We start from the raw sequence: 13,795 nt of genomic DNA on the forward strand, positions 1-13,795 counted from the left end.
AATAAAATAATTAAGTAAAAAGCTTACCTGAAAATATCAGGATTGCATACATGCTCAGGATCCAGGGCTTCTCCCTGCATGAACTCGTAGCACAAGCCATTGTTGAAAGTACAGTACAGCTGAGGTGCACAGCCATGGGCCTGCAACACACGGAAACTCTTCACTTCTTCATCACGGTCAACTAAGAGCTCAGTCTTGTTTCCATAGATCCTAACTAGAACTACATCATCTGTTATGTCACCCACGTAGCAGCCAATTAATTTATTGGTGATTCCATCAGTAAACAGCTGAAAAGTAAAACAACACATTGCTTAGTTTTGCATCTTTAATTCCATGGTTCAAGAAAAGAATGCAAGGTTACTCTTTGGCTTACAAGCCTGAGATTTAAAGAAAATCAATCTTTAAAACACAGGAAAATCATGAAGAAAAATATGAAGTTTTTCCACGTAACACACCAAAAGAAAATAGGCCAATGTGAGAACATGCTACAGTGACTGCAGAAACACTACATGTAAAAGGCAGTAGATGAATATTTAATGCTGTAAAACAAGTTCTCACATAACCACTCTGAAACTGATGGTTTCAATTGGCTGAAATCAAAGCCTGAACAAGGTAGCAATCCCAAAATTGTTGTATCGTGAACACAGGCAGCACAAACAATTTTGATGCATTTCAGAATTCTGTATTTGCTGTTAAGCGCACAAACAGTAAAAAGATATTCCTGGAGTTCTCAAGTATTCCTTTTAACAAAGTAGAATTGAGGCAAGACACAGTCCAAGCTGAGCGTTATGTTCCCACTAGCTGTGAGGTATTACCACTTGAGAACAAGCCCTAAAGTCACTTTCAGCTCCTCTACAAATGCAAAAAATCACTCTGAATTCAAGACCTCCATTTTGAGCCTCAGGTACCACTCCAAGTTTAAGAGCTTCTGACAAGACTCACTCTTTCCATCATTCTACTTCGTAACTGGTTCATTGCCATTCAGGAGACAAACAAGCACTTTAAGTCTTGAATGATAAAGACACACACAAAAGCAGTTTTTTAAAGCCCTGCAATTTATTCTTGATTCAGAGACCAGCCTAGTGACTGATGCCTGAATAGACAGGAGGTGAGGCAAGTGACCCTCCACAAAAATAAGTAAAAGCATTACATATTTACATCTAATGACAACCTATTTGTTGCCCTTCAAGTAACAATGGAGGTATGGTTGCATTAAGTTCCCAGCTACGGAAAACAAGGAAGAAAGAAAGAAAAACTGTCACTAACTACTGCCTCTCTTTCAACTTTTGATGATGAGACTAGTCACTAAAAGAAGCTGCAGTTCCACCAATGGTACCAGGTAAGTTGGCTAAAACCAGAGTTACTAAGAAGCTTTGTGTGCACACTTGCATGTAGCCAAACATTTGAAAGCAACACAGAAGAAATAGCAGTTCTCTCATCTTTTACAACCTGAGGAATTTTACCAGTTTAGAAAACAGGTGTTCAGGGCTTTGAAACTTTGTGCCTTGTCAACACAGACTGGGCTTTTGCTGGATGAGCATTATCTGTCTTAACTCTAACTTCTAAGTAAGTGACTAAGGGGAAGACATTAACATTTTCAGGTGACAAGCACACTTTCAAACAGCCAACAGCACAAGCAAAAGCATCAGCGTTCATGACTACTCAACAGCCCTGTTGTTTTAAACACGAGAAGTAAGCAAAGTGCAAAAGAACCTTTCAGTATCTTCCACTGGAATAAACGACCAGAAAGTAGCTTCAATTAGGTTAACATACGTATATAGGTACACACTATTTCCACTTCCGTAGGCACCTTACAACCTTAACTTCCTTTTTTAGGAGGCACATTCATCATTAATTCTCATTCAGTAAAATCTGGCACACACAAGATACAAGCAGATTCACGGTTCAACCACCTGTACATTTTCAAACTACGGAGGTACTTAGCTGCAAGCAGCTTTTGCTTTATCTGTAAAGCAACCTGCAGACTCCAAGGAATCTCAGAAATTCATAATTGTAATGAAAGCCAGAAAAGCAAATAAATATTGAAAGCTGTTTATCAGAATTAGAATAATAAGCATTCCACAGAAACAGTCTGAATTCCTTATTTAAAGGTATGCATTCAAGCTTCTCTCCCGTCACCACTGCCGTGTTTCCTCTCCCTCCAGCAGGAAGTCGGATGGTTTGGGCTTTTGGTGACAGCACCCCATCCAAAATGTGGCCCTAATTTTGAAAAGCATAGTAATATTGGAAATAAACTACCACTCGTTTGAACAAGTCTCATGGATTTGGAGAAATCAAGCATCAGGAACAGTTGTTTGATTTTTATATTATATATATATTTTTTTTTTCATTTAAATCCTAAGTAAAAGATCCTGTAATCAAATCTACTATTCAGAGGGAGAGACAAGACTTCACAAAAAAAGATGTTATATTTAAACTATCATGCCTTGCTTTCCTCAGAATCTTTATGTGGTGAAGCAAAGAAGCTCAGACAAACTAAAAATGGAGTGGGGAATCAATTTCTCATCATAGTGACAGAAAAAAAAAAAAGAAAAAAAAAGAAAAAAAAACAGCACAGCATCCCTAAATAGAAATACAGAATGGCAGAAGATATGAAGGCATTCTATTTGCTTAAACAGCTACCAACACTGAAACGTTTACAAATAGGTTCAGCAAATCATGCTTTTAATCTGCATGTACAGAGGCCAATCATAAAGCTGTTAGACTACTTACGTAATTCACTCTAAAATGAGGACTTCACAATTTATGGATATTTATTAGCATCTATTATTTTAATTATCCATTACAAGAGATGAATGATAGTCTTTAGCAATCTTTTGAAACAACAAAATAATGCACTATTAGGGAACTAAAAAAAAGAGTTCAGCACCATGTCTACTGATTTTAACAGCAAAATGAATACGTTTATACTCTAACATCACTCTGTTCTTTTGCTTGACTCTCATGCAGATGACACAAATGCTCTAACATAAGAAAGATGCACTTGAACTACCAAACAAGATTACCTGGTTTGTCCAAGCAGATTATTTTTGTGTTTCAAGCCATGAACAACTCCATTATAATGCACAACCTCTTCCCTCCAATCATTACAGAACTGTTTAGGTCAAAAGGGACTTTTTGTGATCAGCACAGTACTGATTCCAACATATTTTAGAATACAATTAACTCAAACCACCAGAACCTAGAGCTACTTGCTTCTGAAACACACTGATGTTGGAAGCATAAGGCAAGTATGTGTCTGGTTCTCAGAAAAAATAACTTACTTAATGATATCCAGACATACAGTAAGTTTACTAAACCAGGGTGAAGACCTTTACCTCAGAAGGATTAACGTTTTCTAAACACGAGCACCTGACACATAGGCAGGTCCTGATTTGTCCCACAAAGTACCTTGAAACAGGTTGCACAATCTCTTAACAATCACACCCCTCCTGGAAGTCCCTGAGAAAGCAAGTCATAACCCCTGCCCCTGTAAAGAAGTCACTCTGTGGAAGCGCATTCCCGAACTGCAGCTAGTGCTAGGGTGTTTAATACATCACATACCCTGACCAACCTCTACCTGATCCTGTGAAATAGCATCTCTCTTTGCCCGCTCTTTTTCCCCAGTATGTATTCACACTCGGAATCAGTTCGGTCTTAGTCTTGCACAGGTACACCAACATCTCAGCTAGCATCAGACAAAAATCAAAGGTCAGGCAGAATTTGAACACAGGGAGGCAGAAATAAGCCACAGATGTTGATGCAGAAAGCTAAGCGCAGGGTTGATACTTTGGACTGCCACAGATGGAGCTCAGGAGCAGAAGGTGGTTCTGGCACCAACTTGTTATTCTCACCAGCAAAAGAAATGGATTAAGTTACACTATTATTTTGACACTCCTGTGTGATAAAAGAAAGATCATATTCACAAATTCTGGAAACCCACTGTTTAGTAACTTACCAGCTTGCTTGAGTAGCAAGTGAACAACATCCCTGGCAACCCATTTTAAGAATGGGCAGACTCCTGACAGAGGAGCAAAAAATGTAACCCTGCTACAAGAAAGTAGTTGGAAAGTTGATCCTATTTGTAAGATAAAGTCAAACTCATAAATGAGAAATTTCACTCACGTCCAAAGTCAAGCACGCAAGACAAATGGTCTAGGTGCACGGAGCAGTCAGTGCTCTATGACTAAGCACTTTGTAACTGCCAAGGAAAAGGTTTTTAAACCACCAAGAACATGTTTTGAGACCCTGATTTGTCTATAAGCAATAGCACAAAGAGCGCAATACCACACCACCTGACAGAACAAATTCTCAGCTACAAAACACTGTTTTCAACATGGCCACCACCACTGGATACACATTTTCACCAGTGATGAACAAAAGCATGCATGCTGCACTTGGCAAAACCTGCATCAGCAGAAGCGATCCACTCTAGCTGTCACCACTGCTTAAACACACCACCCACTGCTTCACCATGCTCACAGTCACTGTTCAGTCTCCATCAACATTCAGCAGGAGTTGATGAATGTCACTTGGTGCAGTGTTCTCCTCACATGGAAGAACTCGATTCTACATCACTTCATACGTAGTTCTGTGTCAGACACCGCTTTGTCAGACTGCCCCTCTGCTGCCATCTGTCACACAGGAACAACACATCACAAAATACTGGTGAGAAAGTTCAGCCTCTAATGCCATACGATCACCACCCACCCCTGGCATCAAGGACATGATATAATAAAACATGACGTAATAAAATGGGAAGCATTACTTTAAGAACAGCTTAGCATTAAAAAAAAAAAAAAAAAAAAAAAAAAAAACCTTGCAATCAAACTTGCCTTTCCCTCTATGCAGAACATACTATGTAGATAACCAGGATTTAAGTCATGAGAAACAGCAATAGCATGTAAAACAAATTAAGAATCTGAAGTTTCCCTGTACTGGTCAAACAAACCTCTGGCAGCTGTACAGCTTTCATCACACTGCACAGGTCTGTTATCCCCTCCAAAATAAGCCTGATTAGTGTTAATAAAAGAAAATCACTACAAGAAGGAAATTGGCTTCCCTCAACTGATAATTTAGGAACACTACTTCTTATTAGCATGTATTTGTAACATGCTGCTCCAAGTAATTATTTACACTCAGGAGCACTTTATTTCTTGCTTCTTAAAAAGGTAGTTTGCTTACTTTTCCAGGGACAGCATTCAGAGCAGCTGATTTTTTTCATGATGTAGTAAAAAATATGTTGTCTTGCAGTAAAATAAAGTAATATTTTATTCTTTTGTTCAGAACATCATTAATGATGCATTTAAAAAAAATCTGCTTAGAATCTCTACCCTGAAATGTAGCAGAGCAAAACAGCAGCTCTTTGACAAAAGCATGAACAGAGAATGGACTCTGACTACAAAGATAAAAAATAACCAGTAAACTCTCAGTTGGAAGAAAAAGGAAAAAAAAAAAAAAAACCCACAAAACGTTACATACACCAGGTAAGAAATTCCTGAAATAGATCAAGAAATACAGAGAACCAATACAGAATCATAGAATTGCTCAGGTTGGAAAAGACCTTGAAGACCATCAAGTCCAACCACAACCTAACCAAACATAGGTTATGCAATACAATAGCAGCAGAGAAAACAACCGAGTGACCAGAACAATCCAAAACCAAGATTCTGGCCCTCCAGTAGCCTGCACAAATTTAAATGTCACTATACATACTTATCACACAATGGTTGAACCTCCAGTTGATGTGACTCTATGCCAAAACTGAGTTTGGACAACATTCTTGGAAATGATATTTATGTTGCACCACCATGGGCAAGAATGGCAGGAAGAGACTGAGCTTTAAGTAAGTTCTCTAGCTCTTGGGAAAAAATACAAACGACTTACTGAAACACAGAGCAAACGTAAGAAAAATACAGAAAACATATCCAAGTGCACTCACGGAAACCAGCAAACAGAAACATGACCAACTAAATGGGTCCAGGAAAATCTGAGAAACGTCTCTGACTTCAAAAGCACTTTTAGTTTAAGAAATGATCAGGTTATTAGATTACTGATGCTGGATACATTCCCATCTCACGTTTAGAAGCAGTTCAAGACAAGTTCTATCTTATCCTACTCTTTCAGGAGGTCACAGGAAAAAAAAAAAAAATGGAGAATTAAATTATGATCCCATGGAACTGCTCCATAAGAGGAGAAATACTGAAATAAACACTGTGGAGCTGTATAAACAGAAGTGATGTCAAGTTTCAGCTTAAACAAGCAGGCATTTTAAGCAAAAAAAACTTTTTCTCTCAAAGAGTGGTGAGGCACTGGAATGGCTGCCCAGGGGAGTGGTGGAGTCGCAATCCCAAGCAGAGTTGAAGAGGTGCCTGGATGAGGAGATATGGCTTAGTGCTTGTGGTAGCAATGGTGATGGGAGGACGGTTGGACTAGGTGATCTTATAGGTCCTTTTGAACCTTGTGATTCTATAATTCTACAGTGTTCTGCTTCTGAATCCCAAAATGAACTAGAAGATCTTCAGAACGCTATACCATGTGCTTCTTTAAATTAAAGCACTAAATCCGTATTGCAGTCTATACACGCACATCCACAAGATCACATCAGCCAAGAACTCCAGGAAAATATAGGTTTTAAATCCCACATATTCAAGGAAAACAGCATCTGCAGCTCTCCAGAAACTGGAGCAATACCCTTGATCATAGCGCTTGACGTCTGAATGACACCATGTCTGCCTGACTTGGACACTCAGTTGACCAGGAACAAGCATGATTTGGTGTGAAAAACACTGAGGCTCACAGGGGGCCAGTACATTAATAGTGCCATTCCATTATCAGTTCAACTCTAGGCTAGATCAACAGTTTTCCACTCTCATGGCACTCAGCCACAATAGAAGCATGGAAAAAGTGACAGTACTACTTCTTACACTACAGAGTAGCACAAACACTCTTCTTTGTCTACCAAACAATAAAGCCTGAATAATTCTTTTTTTGGTGGTGATGGGTTCTTCGTTTGGATTTTTCTTGAAGGTTTTTAATTTCACATCCTACACATTCTCAGTATGAAGGTCATGTAAAATCACAAGCAGAAACCTATTATAAAATACAAAGGCTGTTCCAACAGTAATGCCTCCTACTTTATTATGCAGGCCTGTGAAGTCAGAAGGCAGATGGTGGTGGTATGGCAGTAGAGGTCAAATCTTCCAGCCAATACTCCACTGCATTTTGTTGCTGTGCAATAGATGGCAGCAGAGGGGGTGTCTGACACAGAAGTGCAAATGAAGCAAAGGCATGGCACTAAATTCCTCCATGCAGAAAAAGTGGCAGCAACATCCATCAATGCTTGCTGAATGTTTCTGAGACCAAACAGTGGATGTGAGCACAGCGAGTGGCATATTTCACTAGAGGCATCTGCAATATGAAAGACAAACTACCACTGTCCCACTAAGAAATCATGAGAGTCTCAATCAACTCATTCACACAAATGTGCAGATTACAACCAGGGAGGGAACTCAGTACACATAGCTGAATATCAGCTTCAATACATTAGAAATGATGGTGACAACGTTGGAATATCACGAAGTTTGTGCCAAGTGAGTCCCACGAATGCTCACACAGGAACAGAAAGAACACTTTAAGCAAGTTTGTCAAAATCTATTAAACCAATAGAAGGCTGATGATAAGAGTTTCCTGAATCACATCATTATTGGTGATGAGACATGGTGTCAATACTAGGAGCCAGAGTCAAAAGGGCAGCGCATGGAGTGCCAACATGGAAATTCCTTACTGAAAAACGTTCAAGATGCAACTCTCAGTGGGTAAAGTGATGTGCACTGTCTCTTGGAATAGGAGTAATTTGTCTGGATTTCTTTAAAACCAGAAAAACCATCAACTCTTAACTGCTAAATCACAACGCTGAAGGCTCAAACTTCCAGACTCAGGACAGAGGGGAGGACAACCTTTCTCCTGCAACGCAATAATACCAGGTCCCATACCAGTCTGAAGACCATGGAGTACACTGCCAAGCTTGGCTCGACTGTGTTCTAACACATCCACTATATAGTCCAGTTTTAGTACCTACTTACTTGCATCTGCTTGGGCCAATGAAATACGGACTGCGTGGACATTTTCCTAGCAATGATGCCAGCACTGAAACAGTAGGTCACCTCCATTGGAGCAGATTTTTTTAAGCATGTCATGCAGGCTCTTGTTCATCACTAGCAAGAAGGCGTAGCTAATGGTAGTGACTAGGTTGAAAAATAGTGTTTGGTATCTGAGTTTGCTCTACCAAACAGTGTTATGGTGCTCTTTATGGCTGTTACAGTTTCCATGGAAATAAATAGGAGGCATTGCTTTTGGAATGACCAATGTACTATAGAGCCATCACCTTTTACAAGAACTAATCCTGATCTAAATGAATTGAACAAGAATAACTTATCTTCTACGTTGGAATAGATTTCAAAGAAAAATTAAGCACTTTTTAACTTCTTTCTGAAGAATGCTCTCCCAAGAAGGCAGTTAACATCTGATAACCAGTTAAGACTTCTGAAGAGGTGAATTGCTTTAGAACTTTTTAGAGACTTCATGATTTTGATTAAGAGCCATAGGGGAAAAAAAAAAAAGAAAAAAAAAAAACCAAAAAACCTGAACATAAAAGGTGTCTAAGATTTTATTTTGACTCAAGAATGAATTCGCGGCTTCTCCCTCAGAAGGCTTTGATGTGAAATGGCTGTCTAGCAGTAGAAAAAAAAACCCAGAGGCTAAGGAGGAACATCTTAGGTGGCCCTCTTCCTTTCCAAAATAATCTCTAACGTTCAGAGCAAACTATGTGCCATTACATAGCCAGATCATAGGCTGTGACTAAGCAAGTATTGATTACCTTTAACTAGAACCAGAATCATCGGCACATACATCACACCTAGAGCAAACACAACTGGGTTACGTCACGCTCAGTGATGTGGCAAATAAACTAAGACCTCACCACATGAAAATGATTGCTGCCACACCCACTGATAAGGTAAAAGCTCATTTACAACTGATTGAGTTTATCAAACTTCAGACACTTCATGAGAATGAAGAAACCAATCAGCAGATGACATTTAGTACTGCTTCAATATTCCAGCTGCTTTGACATTGAATTCAAGACACACCCCTTGATTAGCTTTACCATAATGCATCAGCGTAGCATATTTCTTCAAACTATTTTTTTCCTGTTTTCCTTCAGTCACCCTTTCTCTAAATATAAGAACTTTATCAACTGTTGAAAGATCATGATGTCCTAGAACAGCCACGCAATAAAAATAATACTGTTGAAAAAAGTAACAACACTGCGATTTAAAAATAAGGTTACAATTTACATCATTTTCCATGATACTCTTATTTTCATTCAATTATTTCAGGGTTCTGAACTCCATATACAGTTTAAGTAAACCTAAGTATTTTAAGTCATTCGCATTGTTTCTTATAAAGAAAATAGCAAGACCCACACATAAACAGAACTGAAAGCAGCCACCAGAAAATACTGACCACAGAAAAGCTACTGAGCACAAGACAGGAAGGAAAAAGCAGACATATAGGAAACTGATAAATGCAAAGACACGTACATTCTGGTACTAAAAGCAGTACTAAAAAGCAAGCAACATTTCATTATATGAGGGAGAACCAATCGTGAAACTTATTTGGGCACAATACAGAACCAAGTCAGATGCTTGCAGGATTAGAAAAAAGATAAGTTTTACTGAATATACGAATTTCCCTTACTAAAAAAAAAAAAAAAGGTTCCCCTTGTTCCCCCTAGGTTAGGGGAAGGATGAGCACCATGTGCTACGCACAATTTTAATTATTTCAGACACTCAAATCTGGCTGCTGAATTTTTGGCACGTATAATGCTATGCAAATAACCAATGCTTAAATTAACATTAAGGCTCTTCAAGAGTAAGATCAGGCATCCTTTATACAGATCACTTCAAAATGGGGAGAAATAAAGACTGCATTCCCCATTCCATAGCATTACACTACAGAGAGACAATCACGTATTAGCCTACTGATCCTTCTTTATGACTTGACCTAAAAAACCCTTAATAGGTCATGGGATAAGACAATCTCAAGTCTGTGCTTAGGCAGTGGTCACTAGTTTTCCCATATTATAACTCAAAACTGATTCTTCTTCAAAAACAGAATTTCATCCCCATGAGATGAGAAAAAAAATTTGTAAACTACGATTGCATTTTCACAACCTCTTTAAGGCAGTAGAGCTGAATGTAATCACAGCTCTCTCTACAATTTAGAGCAAATTGGCAAGGATATAGAAATTGGCATGCTCACTTTCACTAATCCAGAACAGCATCTGAGTTTTGAAAGGCATTTTATTTTATGAAATCCAAACACACCCTTCCCTGTAATTCATTATAACTAATTTCTGGATTCAGCAAGCTGCGAGCATACAGCATGAGCTTGAAGCCTCCAGAGATCTCTTCCAACTTGAACTACCCTATGATTTTATTACTAAAATCACATGTCATAAATTCAATAGCTACTAATGCAAAAGGCCCATACTGGTTTTATTGACAAAGCTATTTGCAATCATAAAGCAGAGAAAGTAGATCTCAAGAACTTAGAGAAAATACTTTTTAGGCAGCTCCTCCCACAGCCTCTAGTGACAACTGCACAGACAAAACACATGAAGGTCAGTGTTCAGACAGAAAAACTTGGCTTTTCCTTACCAAAATGTAAGAGCCTGAGTACCTAAGCTTGTTTTGTGGTGATAACATTCACAGGTAACTGGACACTGAGGAGTTACATTACAATAAACCACCTGTGATTCAATAAGCAGCTGGCAACAAGTACAGATTCTAGAATTTTAAAAATAAAGCAATAATACTAGTTTAAGCACTACTGAGATTTTCATTCTGTGCCTCATACTTACTTGTGTGCCATGCTACAATATCAAAAAATCAAACCATTAAATCATGAATATTTTAATTTACAAATCTTAAAGAAAAGATTAAACATAAAGATGTTTTAACTATGCTGTCTCACAACTGTGCTGCTGGCTAAGCAGTCTGACACAGAATGGTACATTTCTTATTTATTTTTTTAAACCACTAAAAGTTAATTAATTTTTTAAGTCAAACCCTGGACTCTTCAACTTCCTACTTGCCTTTTTGCCCTTAGAATGACTTAAAGCAAAGGCAATTAACAGCACAGCACAGATGAAGCTACATCTATCAATGTTTTTTGTGTACTTTGCTATGATGCTGCTGTTTCAGACTAGTCAAGCATATTTTTCATGCAATAAATGATTCTCAGTTTCACCTCCCTCCTAACTACAGAGCCACTCTAACAAGGGGAATGCAGGGCAGACCATACTTGGAACAAAAGTAGTTACGTTTTATTTCAGCATATTACTATATGCGACACATGCATAACCACATTCTTGCTTGTTACATACAGACAACTTTAAAAGGGGACTAACGAGTGAAACTAGAAGGCTACTGTAGAGCTTTGTGAGCAGGATGCTCTTGTTCAGCTAACAGAAAGAAAAGGAAAAAGAAAGAAAAGTTAGTAAAAAAGTTTCAGTTTCAAAGCAACAAAGAAGCAAGAATCAGACTTTTTTTTTTTTTTATACATACAAACACTGAAGCATAGCAGCCCATCACTTCACTACGGCACAGTCATGCATCCGTGTTCTACGCCAATGGCTCTTATACTGCTCTTTACTCCTTCTTTCAAACTAGGTGGTGTAGGAAAGAAGTGGGGTTGGGTTTTGCATGTTTTTGTAGGTTTAGCCTTAAAAATAATAATAATGCATACTAGAGCTTTCCCAAAGGGTTAGAGCCATCCCACACAAACCTGAAAGTTTCATTTCTCAAGGTGCATGAAAGAAAGAACATTTTGTTGCGAAGTGTCCCCACCACTGAACTAGAACAAAAAATCATGAGCAGTGCTCTGTTCAGCACCCTTCTTCACACTGTAACGCTATTTTCATTGTACATCATGATATAAAAAATACCTCCCTGAAGAAAGATGTCCTACCTACAGTGGGTTTGTGTTTCACTTATGTCTGTAGCCTTTAAGGAAATTACTTGGAAGAAGTGTTACCTTCATTTTCATATTAAGTGAACTGTGCAAGTCAAATTTCTACCATCACAGAACTTCAGAGTGCTCAAGTCAATTTGTGTGTTATTACCATGACGTGCTCAGTTTCGCTGTAGCGGTTTGAAGAGAAATAATTCTCTGGAAATGAGAAACTTTACCAAAATCCTCAAGCGCTGCACGCTGTAACTGCTGGGTCACAGAGTTGAAGGGCACGGCGCAAAGCGCCCACCTGAGCACAGGCAGTACGTGAGCCGCTGCTTCTCACGACTGTACGCATGCAGTGAAGATGCAAGCAAGGCTAGGTGAAGTATATTCTAGAAGCACAAAGCAACCAATCCTCACACAGATGATTCATCATAAATATGAATGATTGCTCACCTAGCTCAACACCAGGCGAGGCTTCGGGGCTGAGAGGCAAGCAAGGCCGTTAGCGAGGCAGATACCTACCGAGATACCGCTGACACGGAAGAAAAACGCAGTGACCCAAGGCTTTTATTGACATTTATTACATGCGAACACGCGGGGCGCGCCCGCCTACGGCTCCCGAGGAGCGCCTCAGCCCGCGGCGCTGTTACCTCAGCTGCCGCCCCTCGTCGCCCTCCTTCCCCGCGGGTGCTGGGAGGCGCAACCCGCCGGCTCTGAAGGCACGGCGAGGGCAAACCATCCCCTGCCTTCCTTCGCCGGGCTCGCGCGGGCAAGCGGGGCGGAGGCAATCAAGTTGCAGAGTGCGGGGAGCGAAAGGAGGAAGAGGAAAACGAGAGCAGGGGAAGGGGGCAGGGGATGCTGCCGGCCGCCACGCCCCGCCGCCGAGCAGCCGAGCGAATGGGGCTCGGCGCAGGGGGCTGCCTGCGGAGAGGAGGGGGAGGGGACGGCGGCGCGGCGGCTCTCCCCCGCACAATGGCCGCCCGCCCCCCTTCCTTTCCTTCTCTTTCCCTACCCTCCCCAGCCTCAAAACACCACATCCCCAGCCCGCCTGCCCGCCCTCCCGCGCGGCCCCAGCCTGCCGTACCTGCAGCGTCACCTCCTCGGGTCTCCAATGGGGCCGCAGGCGGCGCAGCAGCTGCAGGGCGCCCTGGCGGCAGCCGGGCCCCTCCCGCTCGCTGACGGTGATGTCCAGCTTAGGCACCTCCGGGGAGCCGGGCGGGACGTGGATGTAGTTAGACATGGCTGCGGGCGAGAACGACAAGGACGCGCAGCTAGCTCTGATGTCTCCTCCGCGGTGGAGCCGGCAACTGAGGGGGAAATTTCCACTTGGGCTCTCGATAAAGCGGCTCCACCTCCCCCCGGCTGCGGCGCGGAGCAGCTTGGGAGAGCGAGCGGGCGGGGCCTCCGGCGCCCTCCCCTCCGCCGCTCCTTACCTACCTGCCTGCCTGCCTGCCTGCGGCCGGCCGGCCGGCCGCCCGCTCCGCTCCCCCCCGGCCCGCGAGGCAGCGCCGATGGGCGGCTCTTGGCGGGAGGGCGGCCCCGGCCGAGCCAGGCGTGAAGGAATGTGGCCGAGGCGCGGGACAGCCCGCAGCCGGTCGAGCAGCTGATCGCAATCGGGTTCCGAATTACCCACCGCGGTTAATTTGTAGCCTGTAATTTCTGTGCTGGCCTTCGTAGGGCTTCCCCCCCCACACACACACCCCGTTCGTTTTTCCCTGCAGGTGTTTACCTGCTCACCGCCTTGCTCCACTTACTGCGGTTTCAGCCGGTTGTT

At 41.6% G+C, this 13,795-nt stretch overlaps 1 protein-coding gene across 1 annotated transcript in view; it reads right to left on the reverse strand.

Annotated features, from left to right (window-relative positions):
* Positions 1-13,368, reverse strand: part of ETNK1 (ethanolamine kinase 1) — a 32,176-nt gene extending 18,808 nt beyond the window's left edge. Inside the window, exons 1-2 of the mRNA XM_042834958.1 lie at positions 13,106-13,368; positions 28-287 (exon numbers count right to left, since the gene is read on the reverse strand). Of these exons, the coding sequence (XP_042690892.1) occupies positions 28-287; positions 13,106-13,261 (416 nt within the window). The 5' untranslated portion in view covers positions 13,262-13,368. The remainder of the gene's footprint in view (positions 1-27; positions 288-13,105) is intronic.
* Positions 13,369-13,795: the final 427 nt, after the last annotated feature.

This window comes from Centrocercus urophasianus, unplaced genomic scaffold (genome assembly GCF_019232065.1).
Source record: "Centrocercus urophasianus isolate 14NV4802_14NV808 unplaced genomic scaffold, USGS_Curo_1.0 seq_5, whole genome shotgun sequence".
Lineage (NCBI taxonomy): Eukaryota > Metazoa > Chordata > Aves > Galliformes > Phasianidae > Centrocercus > Centrocercus urophasianus.